General features: G+C 36.5%; 1 protein-coding gene across 1 annotated transcript; it reads left to right on the top strand.

Moving 5' to 3' along the window:
• Window positions 1-2,941: 2,941 nt before the first annotated feature.
• Window positions 2,942-11,571, top strand: PSMC3 (proteasome 26S subunit, ATPase 3). The gene is made up of 12 exons (XM_070936844.1): window positions 2,942-3,024; window positions 3,230-3,310; window positions 4,801-4,926; window positions 5,764-5,868; window positions 6,744-6,806; window positions 7,574-7,711; window positions 7,871-8,014; window positions 8,735-8,883; window positions 9,823-9,919; window positions 10,254-10,399; window positions 11,154-11,235; window positions 11,384-11,571. The coding sequence occupies exons 1-12, from the start codon at window positions 2,998-3,000 to the stop codon at window positions 11,492-11,494; spliced, it is 1,269 nt and encodes a 422-aa protein (XP_070792945.1). The 5' UTR covers window positions 2,942-2,997; the 3' UTR covers window positions 11,495-11,571.
• The last annotated feature ends 2,215 nt before the right edge of the window (window positions 11,572-13,786 follow it).

Below are 13,786 nucleotides of genomic sequence, written 5' to 3'. Positions count from 1 at the left end.
TTCTAGGATATTTTCTAATTCCACAAACAGGCATTTTGTTAATTTGACCTGACCATCTTTTTACTGATGCAATGCAGTAGAAAAGCAAGTGATGTATATTAACTGTTAATTTGTTAATAGAAAAATGGAAACATAGTCACTAATAGGAAATGCACTGGTTTTGTGTTTAAGTATTTAATAAACATACTTTTTTACATAAACTATCTGCAGTCCTATAAGCAGTAGCATTTTTAAGACAAATCTACCAGCTTTTGTGATCAGTTTTCTTTTAAACAGCTGAAAAATACTTTATAAAAATATAGATACCAATCTACTGTTCTCCAGGTTTATTAGGACTACAACCTGCAAGACAACAAAAAATACAAGCTTTCTTGATAAAGTTCTATGGAAACATATTTATCCCTCTTATCTGGATTTTCCACATTTTTGCTACTAAATACTATCAGCTTCATCTTGTTCCTACCAATATCAAAAGGGAATGTGAGTAAACAAAGTTTGGTGCTTGTTTTCATATATTCCATAAAGTCATCAATTGTGTGATATGTCCATGTAATAGAATAATCTTTACATTCAGTAGTTGCATCACCTTTAGTTGGAGTAACTGCAATCAGATTCTTCTTGTAATTGGTAATCCCTCTTATGCATGCTTAATTTTACCATTACCCCAATACCAAATCATAGAAAAATATTAGTAGCATATATGACATTGCTCATAGACAAATGTCAGTGGAGGAGATAGTGATTTTAAACAAATTCTTTATACAGTTCATAGTGATGAATTGTAGCTGGGAAAGGAAATGGTACAGACCTCTATTTTAGCATTCACAGTTACGAATCCCATGATACAAATAGGTGTGGGAACAGTATACCATGATCCAACTACAATGGTTGAAAAGTTGAGCAGGAGTTGCAATGCCTATGCTAAGAAAATGCCAAATAGCACCTGAATCTGCATATACACCTCTCAGGCATGAGATTTAATTTAGGAGATACTCCAGCTCTTTTTTTTGTAGCAAAATTGGCTTGTTATTTTAAAACTGAAACCCTGGGAAAACAATAATCCGTTGTGTCTGAGCTGGAAAGAAATGACAAATATTCTTTCTTTGAAAGCTCTGATAAACAGCTGGAATTACCCCACAGAACTGTTCTACTTCTTTTGCTACATCTAATATTCATTGTATCCTTGTATAAGTGCATTTTATAACAGTCTGGAATTATACGTTAGGTATGTCCTTGTATTCTCTTCTTTAATATCTTAACAATAACCATAATTAGGATGGAGAAATTCTGCTTACCATAGCACCATCTTGTGATCTACTGGGAGCATTAGATTTTTAACGGATTTCTTTAAAAAAAAAAAAACAATTGAACCTGCAGCATCAAAAAGCCTTCAAAATGAGCCTTGATAGTACAAGGGTTTAGTGCACCCTGTTATTAACACAGCTGCCTGCAATTTCTGCTGGTTCGAATCTCTCCAAGGCTCAAGGTTGACTCAGCCTTCCATCCTTTCTAAGGTAGGTGAAATGAGGACCCAGTTTGTGGGGGCAATAAGCTGACTTTGTATAAAATATACAAAAGAATGAAGGCTATTGCTTAACGCATTGTAAGCCGCCCTGAGTCTCCGGAGAAGGGCAGCATATAAATCAAATTTAAAAAAAAAATTTTTTTTAAATATTTTATAGTTTTGATTATTTTTTTCTCTAATAAGATTGATTTATCTCACAGAAGGGCAGAATAGCTGAAATCTCTGACACTATGGCCTTATGGTAGCTTTCACACTGTAAAGCCAAGCGATTCCATTAGATGAGTGATTTAATTTTTACATTTTCATTGGCAGTAAAGCATTACAGGTGATCAGCCTTCCCCCCCCCCCACTTTCTGGAGTTAAAAGAGGAAATACTTCCTGGAGATAAATGGTGGTAAAAGAAACCACCGAGGCACACTATTGCAAGGAGGCAAAGTTGATTTTACAAAACATAATAGAATAGAATAGAATAGAATAGAATAGAATAGAATAGAATAGAATAGAATAGAATAGAATAGAATAGAATAGAATAGAATAGAATAGTTTATTGGAAAAGTGTGATTGGACACACAAGGAATTTGTCTTGGTGCATACGCTCTCAGTGTACATAAAAGAAAAGATACATACCTTCGTCAAGAATCATAAGGTACAACACTTAATGATAGTCATAGGGAAACTGTCAATATAAACCTTAAGGATACCAGCAACAAGGTTACAGTCATACAGTCATAAGTGGGAGGAGAAGGGTGATAGGAACAATTTCTTGCCTTTGAACACATGCTGCAACAGCAACCGGTATCTGTCCGGGTATAAGATACAAGAACAAAAAAAAAAAAAAGCCAAATTAAATTAAGAGCATTCTTAGTCTAAATTTGGGGGAGGGGGGGAGGTTGGGGTTTCAAACTTGGCAACTTTTTTAAGATGTGAGAACTTCAACTCCCAGAATTCCCCAGTTAGCATGTGGGAATCATTTGCGGGGGAAAAAAGGTTTTTTTAAAAAAATTGAAAACCATGGGTGCAATTTCAGACCAACACTAAAGGCGCCTTATCACGTCCGTGGTCCGCTCACACGGGTGGCGGCGTTTTCTTCCGGGCACCGAGAAAATCCGCCTTAGGTGAAACCACGTGCCGACTCTGTTTATTTATTTTTTTTATCTCTACTGGCTCCAGGCGGGCTTCCGCTCTTGCCCCTGACTAAGATGGCGGCGAAATCTCAGCCGCGGAACTGAGGAAATGCCACCCCCTCAGCAAATTTGGACGGCGATCACGTGATCAGGACACCGCAGATTCGACAAGTAGCTCCAAGTTAACTAATTAAATTGAAAGGGCGGCGGAGGCCAACGTGGTGGCGACGCTAACAGAAAAAAAGAGTTGGGTTTCACGGCAGGGGAGAGAACCCTTGTTTTTCCTCCAGCGTGTGGTATCTGCTCCCCAGAATTCAAAGGTCAGCTCTTCTCCTGAGGGGGAGAAAAATGGCGTCGGTTTGGGATGAGGCGGAGGTAAGTAAAGCCGGGGACGGTATTATTGCCGAGAATGAGGGGCCGGCGGGCAATATTAGTAGTGAGTGCAGTCGCTTTGTGATGTATGTGTGTGTGGGGGGAGGGGGGGCTTGCAGAGATTCCCTCAGGGAGCAGGCCTGGCTGTGAAGGTCCGTGATCGGCAGAGCCTGTTTGCCTTTTGCCATGACTGGCTATTTCTCTCTAGGATGGCATCGGGGAAGAGGTGTTGAAGATGTCCACGGAAGAGATCGTCCAGCGAACCCGCCTGCTGGATAGTGAAATCAAGGTCGGTTTAACTGGAGTTTCCCGCCTTGGGAACCTGGGCTTAAAAGTTTCTCTTCTTTCTAGGGTGCCTACAAATTGTACTGGGTGCCTTTGCGATTCGGGCCCTCTGAGTGTTTTATATATCTATATATATAATATCTACATCTATCTATCTAATATATATAATTTGTATAAAATATAATGTGTATATACACAAATATGTGTATGTATGTATGTGTATGTATGTATGTATTTATTTATTTATTTATTTAATTTGTATACCGCCCTTCTCCCGGAAGGGACTCAGGGCGGTGAACAGCCAAAATTAAAAAACATACAAATGCAAAAGTTAAGATAATTAAAAGAATTAAATCACTGGCTACCCAATTTAAAACCCCAAATCCATAAAATTTAAAATCCCAATTAAAACCATTTAGGCTAGGCCGGCTTGATGAAATAAAAACGTCTTCAGGGCTTTACGGAAGGTCCGGAGGTCCGGGATCAATCGTATTCCAGGAGGCAGCTCATTCCACAGTATGTATGTATATATATGTATGTATATATATATATGCATTATTGTTTCAGCCAGGGTTTTTCCTACATAAATCAAGATGTTTCTATAGCCATAGTTCAGTGAAATCCCAATTCACTATTTTCTAGGCTTTATCAGACATTCACCAGCATTTTGCTGTCTGTTGTAAGACTTAAGGGAGACTGAACTATGGCTATAGAAACATCTTGACTTACGTAGGAAAAACCCTGGCTGAAACAATAATTATATATGTATGTGTGTGTGTGTGTGTGTGTGTGTATGTAGGTCTTTGGTTATTCGGGTTTTCTCCCGTGTAAAATTGGAAGTGTCTACATGGTGTGCCAATAGATCATTAGGTGACTAGTGGGATGGCAGAAGTGGTGGAGCTGGTGGTGGCAGTGAGGTTTGGAGGAACTCGGCATAAATCTTGTGTCATATTTATTACTTTTTTTAAAATGCTGGTAAATTGCCTTTTTAATGCACTATGGGTTGCATAATTATGATGTAATTTATTTAAAAGTTGGCCGTTCAACCCAATTCTAAATGTGTTTACTGAACTAACAGGTACAAAACTTAATTTGGTTCATGGAAAGTTCACCCATTCTGGCATATTCCCACAAGATGTATCTCCTATCTTTAGCTAATATTGTAGTAGTGTGGGTATGAAATAAAGTGGCCTTTATTTTGTATTTCTCTTATTATCACATGAATGCATAATAGTCATTTACTGATTCTCATGCAGTTTTCACAAGAGCTTGCTTGCTACGCAATATTTTTAAAACTAATTGCTGATTTGGTTTTTCCTCAGAAAATGAATTCCACAAAACCGATTACCTCTGTTAAAACCAAGTTATTTTGCTATTTCATTTTATTTTTGACTCATTTGGTTCCTAGCATTTTCCCCATTTTCATTATCTTATTCCAGATTTGCAGGAAAGCTGATAATTGTTTTTTTAAGAATAATTGTTCTGGATTTTCAGATCATGAAGAGTGAAGTACTGAGAGTAACTCATGAGCTACAAGCAATGAAAGACAAGATTAAAGAAAATAGTGAAAAGATCAAAGTGAATAAAACTCTGCCATACCTTGTATCCAATGTCATAGAGGTATGTTTTTTATAGTATAATATATAGCCTATAGCATCTATATTATAATTTTTGTGCGAGTGAATTCCCTGAAGAAAAGAATAGGAAATGGGGTGTGCAAAATGAGATTATTATAACTTGGTCCTGCTTAAAAAAGAGGTCACTTTTTAATAATCTGAGTTGATATTCTTTCTTGTTATAATTTCTCAGATGCAATCCAAAAGATTTATGAAAGAGAATAATGAGTGTTATTTCAAAGTAAGCATATATAAATCGGTGATTACAATCAAATCAGGAATCCTGTTTTTTAAAAAAACTCAGGAAAATGTTGGAAGAAATTATTCTTGAAGTGGGATGATGGGTGATGCTAAATTGCAGATACAAGAGTCAAATTTGTTTTTATCTTGCTAACCTGGCTGTTTTCAGAGAAAGGTCAATATAAAAATTAAATATTTTTATAGTACAGGTAGGCTGTTATAGGTGAAGTTGATTCTGTAAACATTCCCCTTTCAGGAAGAAATAAGATCATTGCCACAATTTGCTTCTTAGGCTAAAATAAGTGATCTACTGCCTGATTACATCAATTAAGATTTATAAAAAGTAGATGATTTTATTACTTTATAGTTTATTTATCCATTTATTTCTGTGAGGGCCCTGCTTTCCTCAACAAAAGAAAGTATTATTTTTTGAGAGGTGGGTCTGTAACATTTTGAAGAGCTTGTAGGAGAACAACTGCATTAGACTGACTAAATATCTAGTGCCTTTGTCCACTGCTGTGTATTTCAGGAGTACATTGTGATAACATTATATGCTTGACCAATATAACTATGTTTGCATCTGATCTTTTTTCATCTTTAGCTTCTGGATGTTGACCCCAATGACCAGGAAGAGGATGGAGCAAATATTGATCTTGATTCACAAAGGAAGGGCAAGTGTGCTGTCATCAAAACCTCTACTCGACAGGTGAACGCAGCATAACAAAGTACTTTTAATTATATAAACATATGTTGCCTTATGTTGAATTTATATTTTATCGAATTTATATTTTATAAATTCAACACAAAAATAGTTTGTCACTAAAGCGGAAGCAGTATCCTCCGTCCTATAATTGGGTAGACCAGGTTGCCCTGATAGACGGGTCTTGCCGAAAAAACACTTGATGTTGCCCTATATTAATAAGATCCAGTTCAATCTTGACAATTCCAACTGGCCGGGGCTCTCAACAATATGTGTTACTTGACATCTTTCTCACTAATGATGCCTAGAATTGAATATAATTTCTTGAACATGGAAAGAACAGTTGAATGATACTACTATATGGTTTGATTTGGTGAATCTCATGATAGTCGAAATTCATCTTCTCCAAGTGGACGTCGTCCAGATGCGCATCCTTCAGCTTCCAGATTTCTCAGTAATGGCCATGTTTAAGAATTCTAAAGTTTATTTATCTGGACTAGAGGATGTCCAGCTTGAAGATTAGTCAGGATCGTAGTGTGATCTGCTAAAAGTCTACCCTCTTCGTGTTCCCACTCAAGGATGTGCTTAAAATGTATGAATTCAGACATTTTTGAGAATTAGTTTTAAACTGAAATGTTCTATTTTGGTTTTTGACATTTTAAGGTTATATGTTAGATGTAGAATATATTTTAACCCCTTTGCGCCTCTGCATAAAAAGGCAAAGTTGAAATAAATACTGTAATTAAGATAAACTATTTTGTTCTTAACAAGCATCTGCAATTTTAATCTAGGACATCCTACATCTAAAGTGAAAATATGCGAACAATTCTGATACGATTTAGGCCAAGCTGAAAACATTTTTGTTGCCTCTTATTCAACAGACTTACTTTTTGCCTGTGATTGGGTTAGTTGATGCTGAAAAGTTAAAGCCTGGAGATCTAGTGGTAAGTAGTTACTATGCTGCATAAGAATGAAGAACCAAATATACACCTTTATTTTAAAAACAAAGCAACTTCATAGATAACCCCACTGTTCCTATGACTTTCACAGTATTTGTAAACTTGCTTATTCCAGTTAATCCTTATGACTGCAATATTTATTCAGTCCTTAGTAGGCCTCCCTTGCAATGTGGTTGGGAAGTATGCTAATCACTAGTTTCAAGTATGGCAGATAAATGAATTCGGATTACAAACATCTATAGTTCATTATATCTTTAATAATATCTTAATAGTTCTTTAACAGACAAACAGCCTAATATTGTTTTAATAATATATAATGTATTTTCTGTAAGTCTGAATCTTGGCATATTTAATTTCAGCTGTAATTTAAATTACCATTTTGTTTTGTACCATCTACCGTTACTGCTTTTCTCTCATCTCAAAGCTGTTTAGTGCCTTAAAATAACACAAAAAAAGCTTGCATCTTCTTTCTCATTTTAATAGAATAAATTGATACAGTACTGCTCATTGTATTTAATGTTCTGAAATAATAGCTTTAAGGGCAAATTTAATTTTTCTCAAGCGACTGAGAATAATGTATTCTGCCCTCTTTTTTTCCTCCCCTGCCTTTTCATATTACTATGTTGTGAATCCATTTTGTGTATAATAGGAGTAGAGTTCTCCACCCTCTTAATAACTGCATGAGTAAGATGTGAGAAAAATGGGGGAGAAGTAGAATTCAAAAAAGCATTTTTGTGGATTTCTGTTCGCAGGGAGTGAACAAAGACTCTTATCTGATTTTGGAAACCTTGCCCACAGAGTACGACTCAAGGGTGAAAGCCATGGAAGTGGATGAGAGACCTACAGAACAATACAGTGATATTGGAGGGCTAGATAAACAAATCCAAGAGGTAATGAGAGGCTACTGTTTCTTTAGCTTAATATTTACAGAGCTTTGAAAATGTTTTAGGTGTTTTTAAAATGCTAACCTGTTCCGTAATCAAGATGACAAGAGCCAGCAGGGATTCATCAGTTAAGAAGATGATTTCATTTACTTTTTGTTTCTACAGCTGGTAGAAGCGATAGTTCTGCCAATGAATCATAAAGAGAAATTTGAAAACCTGGGAATCCAACCTCCTAAAGGAGTGCTCATGTATGGACCTCCAGGAACAGGAAAGACCCTCTTGGCCAGAGCTTGTGCTGCTCAGACAAAGGTAGAATCGATGTGCTTGCTGATGGCTTCTCGGAATTTATGGAATGCTTCAGGGTTTCTTTTTTAAAATTAAAGACATTGTACTGACAGTGAACCTAGTCCCCTAATTTTTAATTTAGTATTTGCTCTGTTGTGCTCTATGAAAATTTATTTTCTATACTGGTTAGCTTTTCTTGAACTTTGGTCTCCAGCATTTTAAAACGGCTATAAAGAAACTGAATTTAGAAGACAAGTACCAGGACAATAAGCCTAAAAACCAAACTTCAGGAGGAGGAGTTGAAGGAACTGTAGACAATTGTTTGAAGAAGAAGAGAATAAAGGGAAATGTGTTAGTAGTCCACAAAAAGCATGTGACAAAATTTTTTTGCTTAAAACAGTGTTAGATGCCCTCTTGCCAGAAATTTTGGGAGCTGGATGGCCACCTGTGATTTGGTCGTTTCCATATTGAATATGGGGCTGAACTAAATTACTCCAACATTATAGATTGCAAAATATTACCTTTAATACCATTTCTGTTATTACCTAGAGTACTACACTAAGGCAGAATATACCATGTTTCCCCGAAAATAAGACCCCGTGTTATATTTTTCTGAACCCTGAAATAAGCGCTTAGTCTTACTGCCATGCGCTCAAAAGCCCGATTGGACTTATTATCAGGGAATGTCATATTTTGTGGGAAACAGGGTAGAGTACACATATCTTATTTCTTGCCTTGTTTTAGGCTACATTCTTGAAACTAGCTGGTCCACAATTGGTGCAGATGTTTATTGGTGACGGAGCCAAGTTGGTCCGAGATGCCTTTGCATTGGCCAAGGAGAAAGCACCTTCTATCATCTTTATTGATGAACTTGATGCCATTGGCACAAAGAGGTAAGAGCTGGATTCTCAGTCTACAAGTTTTGAGTTAGAGCCGGCATTCTTCATATATCCCAACTATGACAGTGGTGTTCCTTTAGAGATCAATTCTTAATTAGTATCACCTCCAACTCTTCAAGAATATATACTGTATACGTTTTTTAATTTACAACTTGCATGTGGTAGGGAACAATTTTCAGCATATACTATATGCTGGCTACTATACTAGTAAGATCGGGTAACTGGGAATTCTTTGTTTATGAAATGCAATGTGAGGTTTGCAGTAAAGTCCAGTGTGAAGTGTACCTACTGAATAGCAACCGCTTACGACCAATTACGAGACAGTCCATTCTGTTACTGCCATCTTCATTTTTAATCAGTTCAACTCATTGAGATGCTTTTGGACTTTTTTCTCAGGGGGCCCAGATTCTCTTTTATTGGTTTCTCTTTGCTGCTCTGTTCAAATTTGTTATGGCTTAATGCTCTTGGATGGAAGAGCAAAATACAGAAAGGGACAAAAACTGATAAGAGTCACTGCATTTTACCCTCTGTTCTACAGCTGTAGTATCTTGAAATTTAGATACATGGGTCCTTGTAACATCTATTTTGAGGTGGAAGAAGGCAGTGTTTGTTTGAGTTTTTTATAGTTGCCAGTCATAATTCTCAATGTACATTGGCTGTCAACTGAAGGACAAAATTCTATGGCCTCAGCATAGAAGAATACTGTATATTAGACCCCCTTCCTCTGTTAGTCCATTAATGCTGATATAGGAGGAAACAATATTTACATAAAAACATGATATGCTAAATACATGGGCTATGAGAACATGGAATGATTTTTTGTTGTTATTACTTCAAAGTAGTGTTTTAATTAAGTCTATATATATTTCTACAGAAAATGGTAATAAAACAGAAAATGGGTAATAAAAAATAAATCTTTGTTTTTCCCACCAGATTTGACAGTGAAAAAGCTGGTGATCGTGAAGTACAGAGGACCATGTTGGAATTGCTTAATCAGCTTGATGGGTTTCAACCCAACACACAAGTCAAGGTAACTCTTTGCCTGCCATTAATATAGGAAGCAGTTCTTCCTATATAATAATAATATTTGTAAGCAGTTATTATAGAGTAGCTTTAGAAATCAGATTGGTAACCAAGCTGAAGTTTTTTAATAGCTTTGAGTCATTATTTTAAAAATATTTTATTAGCCTGTGGTGCAGGATGAACAGGGCTAGAATGTTAATCTTTTTTTGAAGAAAAATGTGTATACCATATCCAGGGGTTACATGAAAGCTAAGGACTGATCGCATCTATTACCATAATTTTAATAGTTGTAGTATATAGAATGTGCGTGTGCCCAACTACAAAGTATGTCCTTTATCCAGGTGATTGCTGCAACCAATCGTGTTGATATCCTAGATCCTGCTTTGCTACGCTCAGGACGGTTAGACCGCAAGATTGAATTCCCAATGCCCAATGAAGAGGCCAGAGCCAGGATTATGCAGATCCATTCACGCAAAATGAATGTCAGGTATTAAGCAGAAGGGGAATGTAATTTGGATGATGTTGGCTGCATTATGAATTATTCAGAGTATGCCATAATTACCATATTTTTCGCGCTATAAAACATACCAGACCATAAGACACACATTAGCTTTAGAGAAGGGGGAAAAAATCTGCCTCCCAGCATCCATCCATATTCATCTGGCTAGTGTCCTTGCAGCAAACAGCCTGATCAGCTTCAGCACATTATCGCAGTCCCAGCACGTGGCTCGTCAGGGTTCTGCTCTGTTGCGCCCACCATCGGTCAGCTGAGCTGCCACTGCCTGGGAACACTGGAGCATTTGCCGCCGCACCAACCCCTCTCCCCACGCCGCAATATTCACTCTATAAGACACACACACATTTCCACCCACTTTTTTGAGGGTGGAAATGTGTCTTATTGTGCAAAAATATGGTAGTTGCCTCTGAATATGGCATTCACTAAAAACTACTACACTTTTTCTGAATTTTAGCTATTTTGTGAAAAGCAAGTTCCTAATCTATATGACTGTGAAGATAGTACTAAAATATTACAGTAATAAAAACAGATGCTACAACAAAAGTTGAATTTTAGATTCAGAATTAAGTCAGGTCTTCATTTCTTGTCCTTCCCTATTTCTAGGAAAATGAAAATAAAGTAAGGGCGAATTGGTATGGGTTACATGGGTTATGTTCAACATTAAGTCATATATCTTTCCCACTGAGTTTTGTTTTTTTTTAAATGAAACTCTTGTTTTCTGCAGTCCTGATGTGAATTATGAAGAGCTGGCACGATGCACAGATGACTTCAATGGTGCACAGTGCAAGGCTGTGTGTGTGGAAGCGGTAAGTAGGTTTGGTCAGTTTCCATTGGAAATCTGTTTTTTCCCCTAACTGCTGACCTATGGAGACTTTGTAAAACAAAAGAGTTATAGTTTCTTATGTCAGTTATATTGAACTTTTGCTGAATGATTTTTCCCCCTTCTTGGGTCAGGGAATGATTGCCCTTCGGCACGGAGCAACGGAACTTACCCATGAAGATTACATGGAAGGAATTTTGGAGGTGCAGGCCAAGAAAAAAGCCAATTTGCAATATTATGCCTGATTTTTGCTCCTAAATTGGTTATTAAAGCCTTGATACAAAAAGTTCAGAGTTGTAACTTTTGCAACTGAGTTCATTGTGTGAACTCCTTTCATTTATGAAAAAAATAAATTAATAAAAAATGTTTCCTCTGACTGAGACTGCCGTTATATTTAGTTGAAGATGGAGAACAAATATTAATTATGCAGGATGTTCGTTCTTTCATTAATCTCTTCAAACACCAACATGTGTACAACCGATGTTATCTCTTGCTTTTGTGCTTGAATCTTTGGTACACTTTCACAATTTGTCTTCGGTTGTTAACAATTAGCATTCCACGTCTTACGTATAGGATTCTGAAGATACCTATATAAATTTTCAACTAAAGACAAAATCTGTAAACCATTTGATATGAAACTATATTTCTTTTTATCTCTGTGGTAAAACTTAATTTTTTTCATTTAAAATTGAAGATGAGGAGCAATAAGGAGCCAAAGATTTCTGCAGGGATTGGGAATATCTCAATTTATAACCTATATATATAAAGAGAGAGGTTAACAGTCCTTGAAATACACACCATCTAGAACAAGAGATCTATCTATTTCTGTCACCACAGAAAAAAAAATTCTCCTTTGTTATCCCTGTTTGGCTGTGGCCTGAAAAAGCAAATTGATGCCTGAGCATCCTCATTGGTAAAAAACAGAATTGGACTTCTCTGCAGTTTCTTTGATCCCATTTAGTACCCTTGTCCAAGGCTCAAACCAATTTTGTAACTAGTTTCCTGCTTTGAATATGAATACACACACATACATACACTTGAGGATTTTTAATGACATTTGCTATGTTAATTTGGTATAAATTCATTTATAGTGTTCACTCTTTTGTTTGTCTGTTGTTAAAGGATGTGTTCTCCCCCCCCCCCCCTTTCCCCTCAGTTGCATTAGTTTTCTATTTGGACAAAAGTTTATTAATTGAGAAAAAATTTTAACTCTAATGTTCTCTCTGATGTGATTTGATAACTCATCCTCTTGAATTTGATAGCACTTTCTCAGATTTGATGCATAATATACATTCTAACATCTATTGCATTTTTAAAGTAATATTCTGGCATTTTGGAAACAACTGATCCTCTTGATTCTCCCTTTTTCTTGAACAAGTGATCTCATTTTCTTTAACATTTCTTTAATCCTTTTTGCTGTAGCTTTATGGGTGCCCTTTCCTATCAGTTCAATCACTTTTTGACAGGACCTTAGTAGTCCCTAGGGAGATCCTCAGTCATCCAGGTCATGGTTCTCTCAAACATGCTTTTCAAAAGGCAACTGGACTTTCTTGGTTTTTTTTCCCCTTGAAAACAAACTGGAGAAGATAAAATGTTTTCAAGGAAAAAAACCAAGAAAATCCACTTGCCTCTAAGTCTATAATCATTCCTTAAATGATTAAATTTAACACTTAAATTGTCTTTTAAGGATATAAAAACATGTTTTTGTAATGGTTGGAACATCTGTTTTTTATAGATGTTTTTATTGTGAAAGGGTGATTAGCAATAGCACTTAGACTTATATACCACTTCCTAGTGCTTTGCAGCTTCCTCTAAGCAGTTTACAGAGTCAGCATATTGCCCCCAACAATCTGGATCCCCATTTTACCGACCTTGGAAGGAGGGAAGATTGAATCAACCTTGAGCGTGTCGGGATTGAACTGCTGGCAGTTGACGGAGCCTGCAATATGCATTTTATTCACTGCACCACCATGACTCTCTTAGATTAAAGTCTTCGTTTATAGGTGCCCGTTGAATTTCATTGCCAATCTGAAAATCACTATTAGAAAAGCATTAATATGTTCTTTGTTTGGGGACATTTTACAGATAACAATTCTATAAGTTTATGTGAAAATGCTGATTTGTCGGAATATATGTTATCATTGATAAGTAGGCTGACAGCTTCCCACTAAATGGCCTCCAATGTATTACAGTAAATCATCAGTTCCTGCTTCCCTCTGTTCACTTCTTACGTTGGGTACATATGTAATTGGTAGACAACAGATTGCTTACCTGGTCAGATAAATAATAAAAAACATTAAGAGGGGAGGAAAAGTCAGCAACTCCTTATTCTGCCAAATTGGTCCTGATTCCAAATGCTTGTTTACCTTGAGATTTGGTTCCCAGGACTGATACTTTTCATCCGATGATGCTTCCTTATTCCAGTAGAGATACTAAATAGAATGCAACAGGGTTTTGTTTTGCAGCTATAACACTTAGAAGAAATCTAAAGCCAGAGAATTGCTCTCCTTTTAACGTAACCAAGCCTTTTAATTTAA

This window comes from Pituophis catenifer, unplaced genomic scaffold (genome assembly GCF_029215685.1).
Source record: "Pituophis catenifer annectens isolate HBS135680 unplaced genomic scaffold, rPitCat1.0.hap2 SCAF_1, whole genome shotgun sequence".
In the NCBI taxonomy this organism is placed as follows: Eukaryota; Metazoa; Chordata; class Lepidosauria; order Squamata; family Colubridae; genus Pituophis; species Pituophis catenifer.
Note: the sequence above shows the minus strand (reverse complement) of the source record. Positions and strands in the feature narration are given on the sequence as shown.

Excerpts from the sequence above, each read along its gene's own strand:
- PSMC3 (XM_070936844.1), top strand. The coding sequence starts at position 2,998 with ATGGCGTCGGTTTGGGATGAGGCGGAG. Across the intron at positions 6,807-7,573 it reads TAAAGCCTGGAGATCTAGTG|GGAGTGAACAAAGACTCTTA; the intron begins GTAAGTAGTTAC and ends TTCTGTTCGCAG. Across the intron at positions 10,400-11,153 it reads TCACGCAAAATGAATGTCAG|TCCTGATGTGAATTATGAAG; the intron begins GTATTAAGCAGA and ends TGTTTTCTGCAG.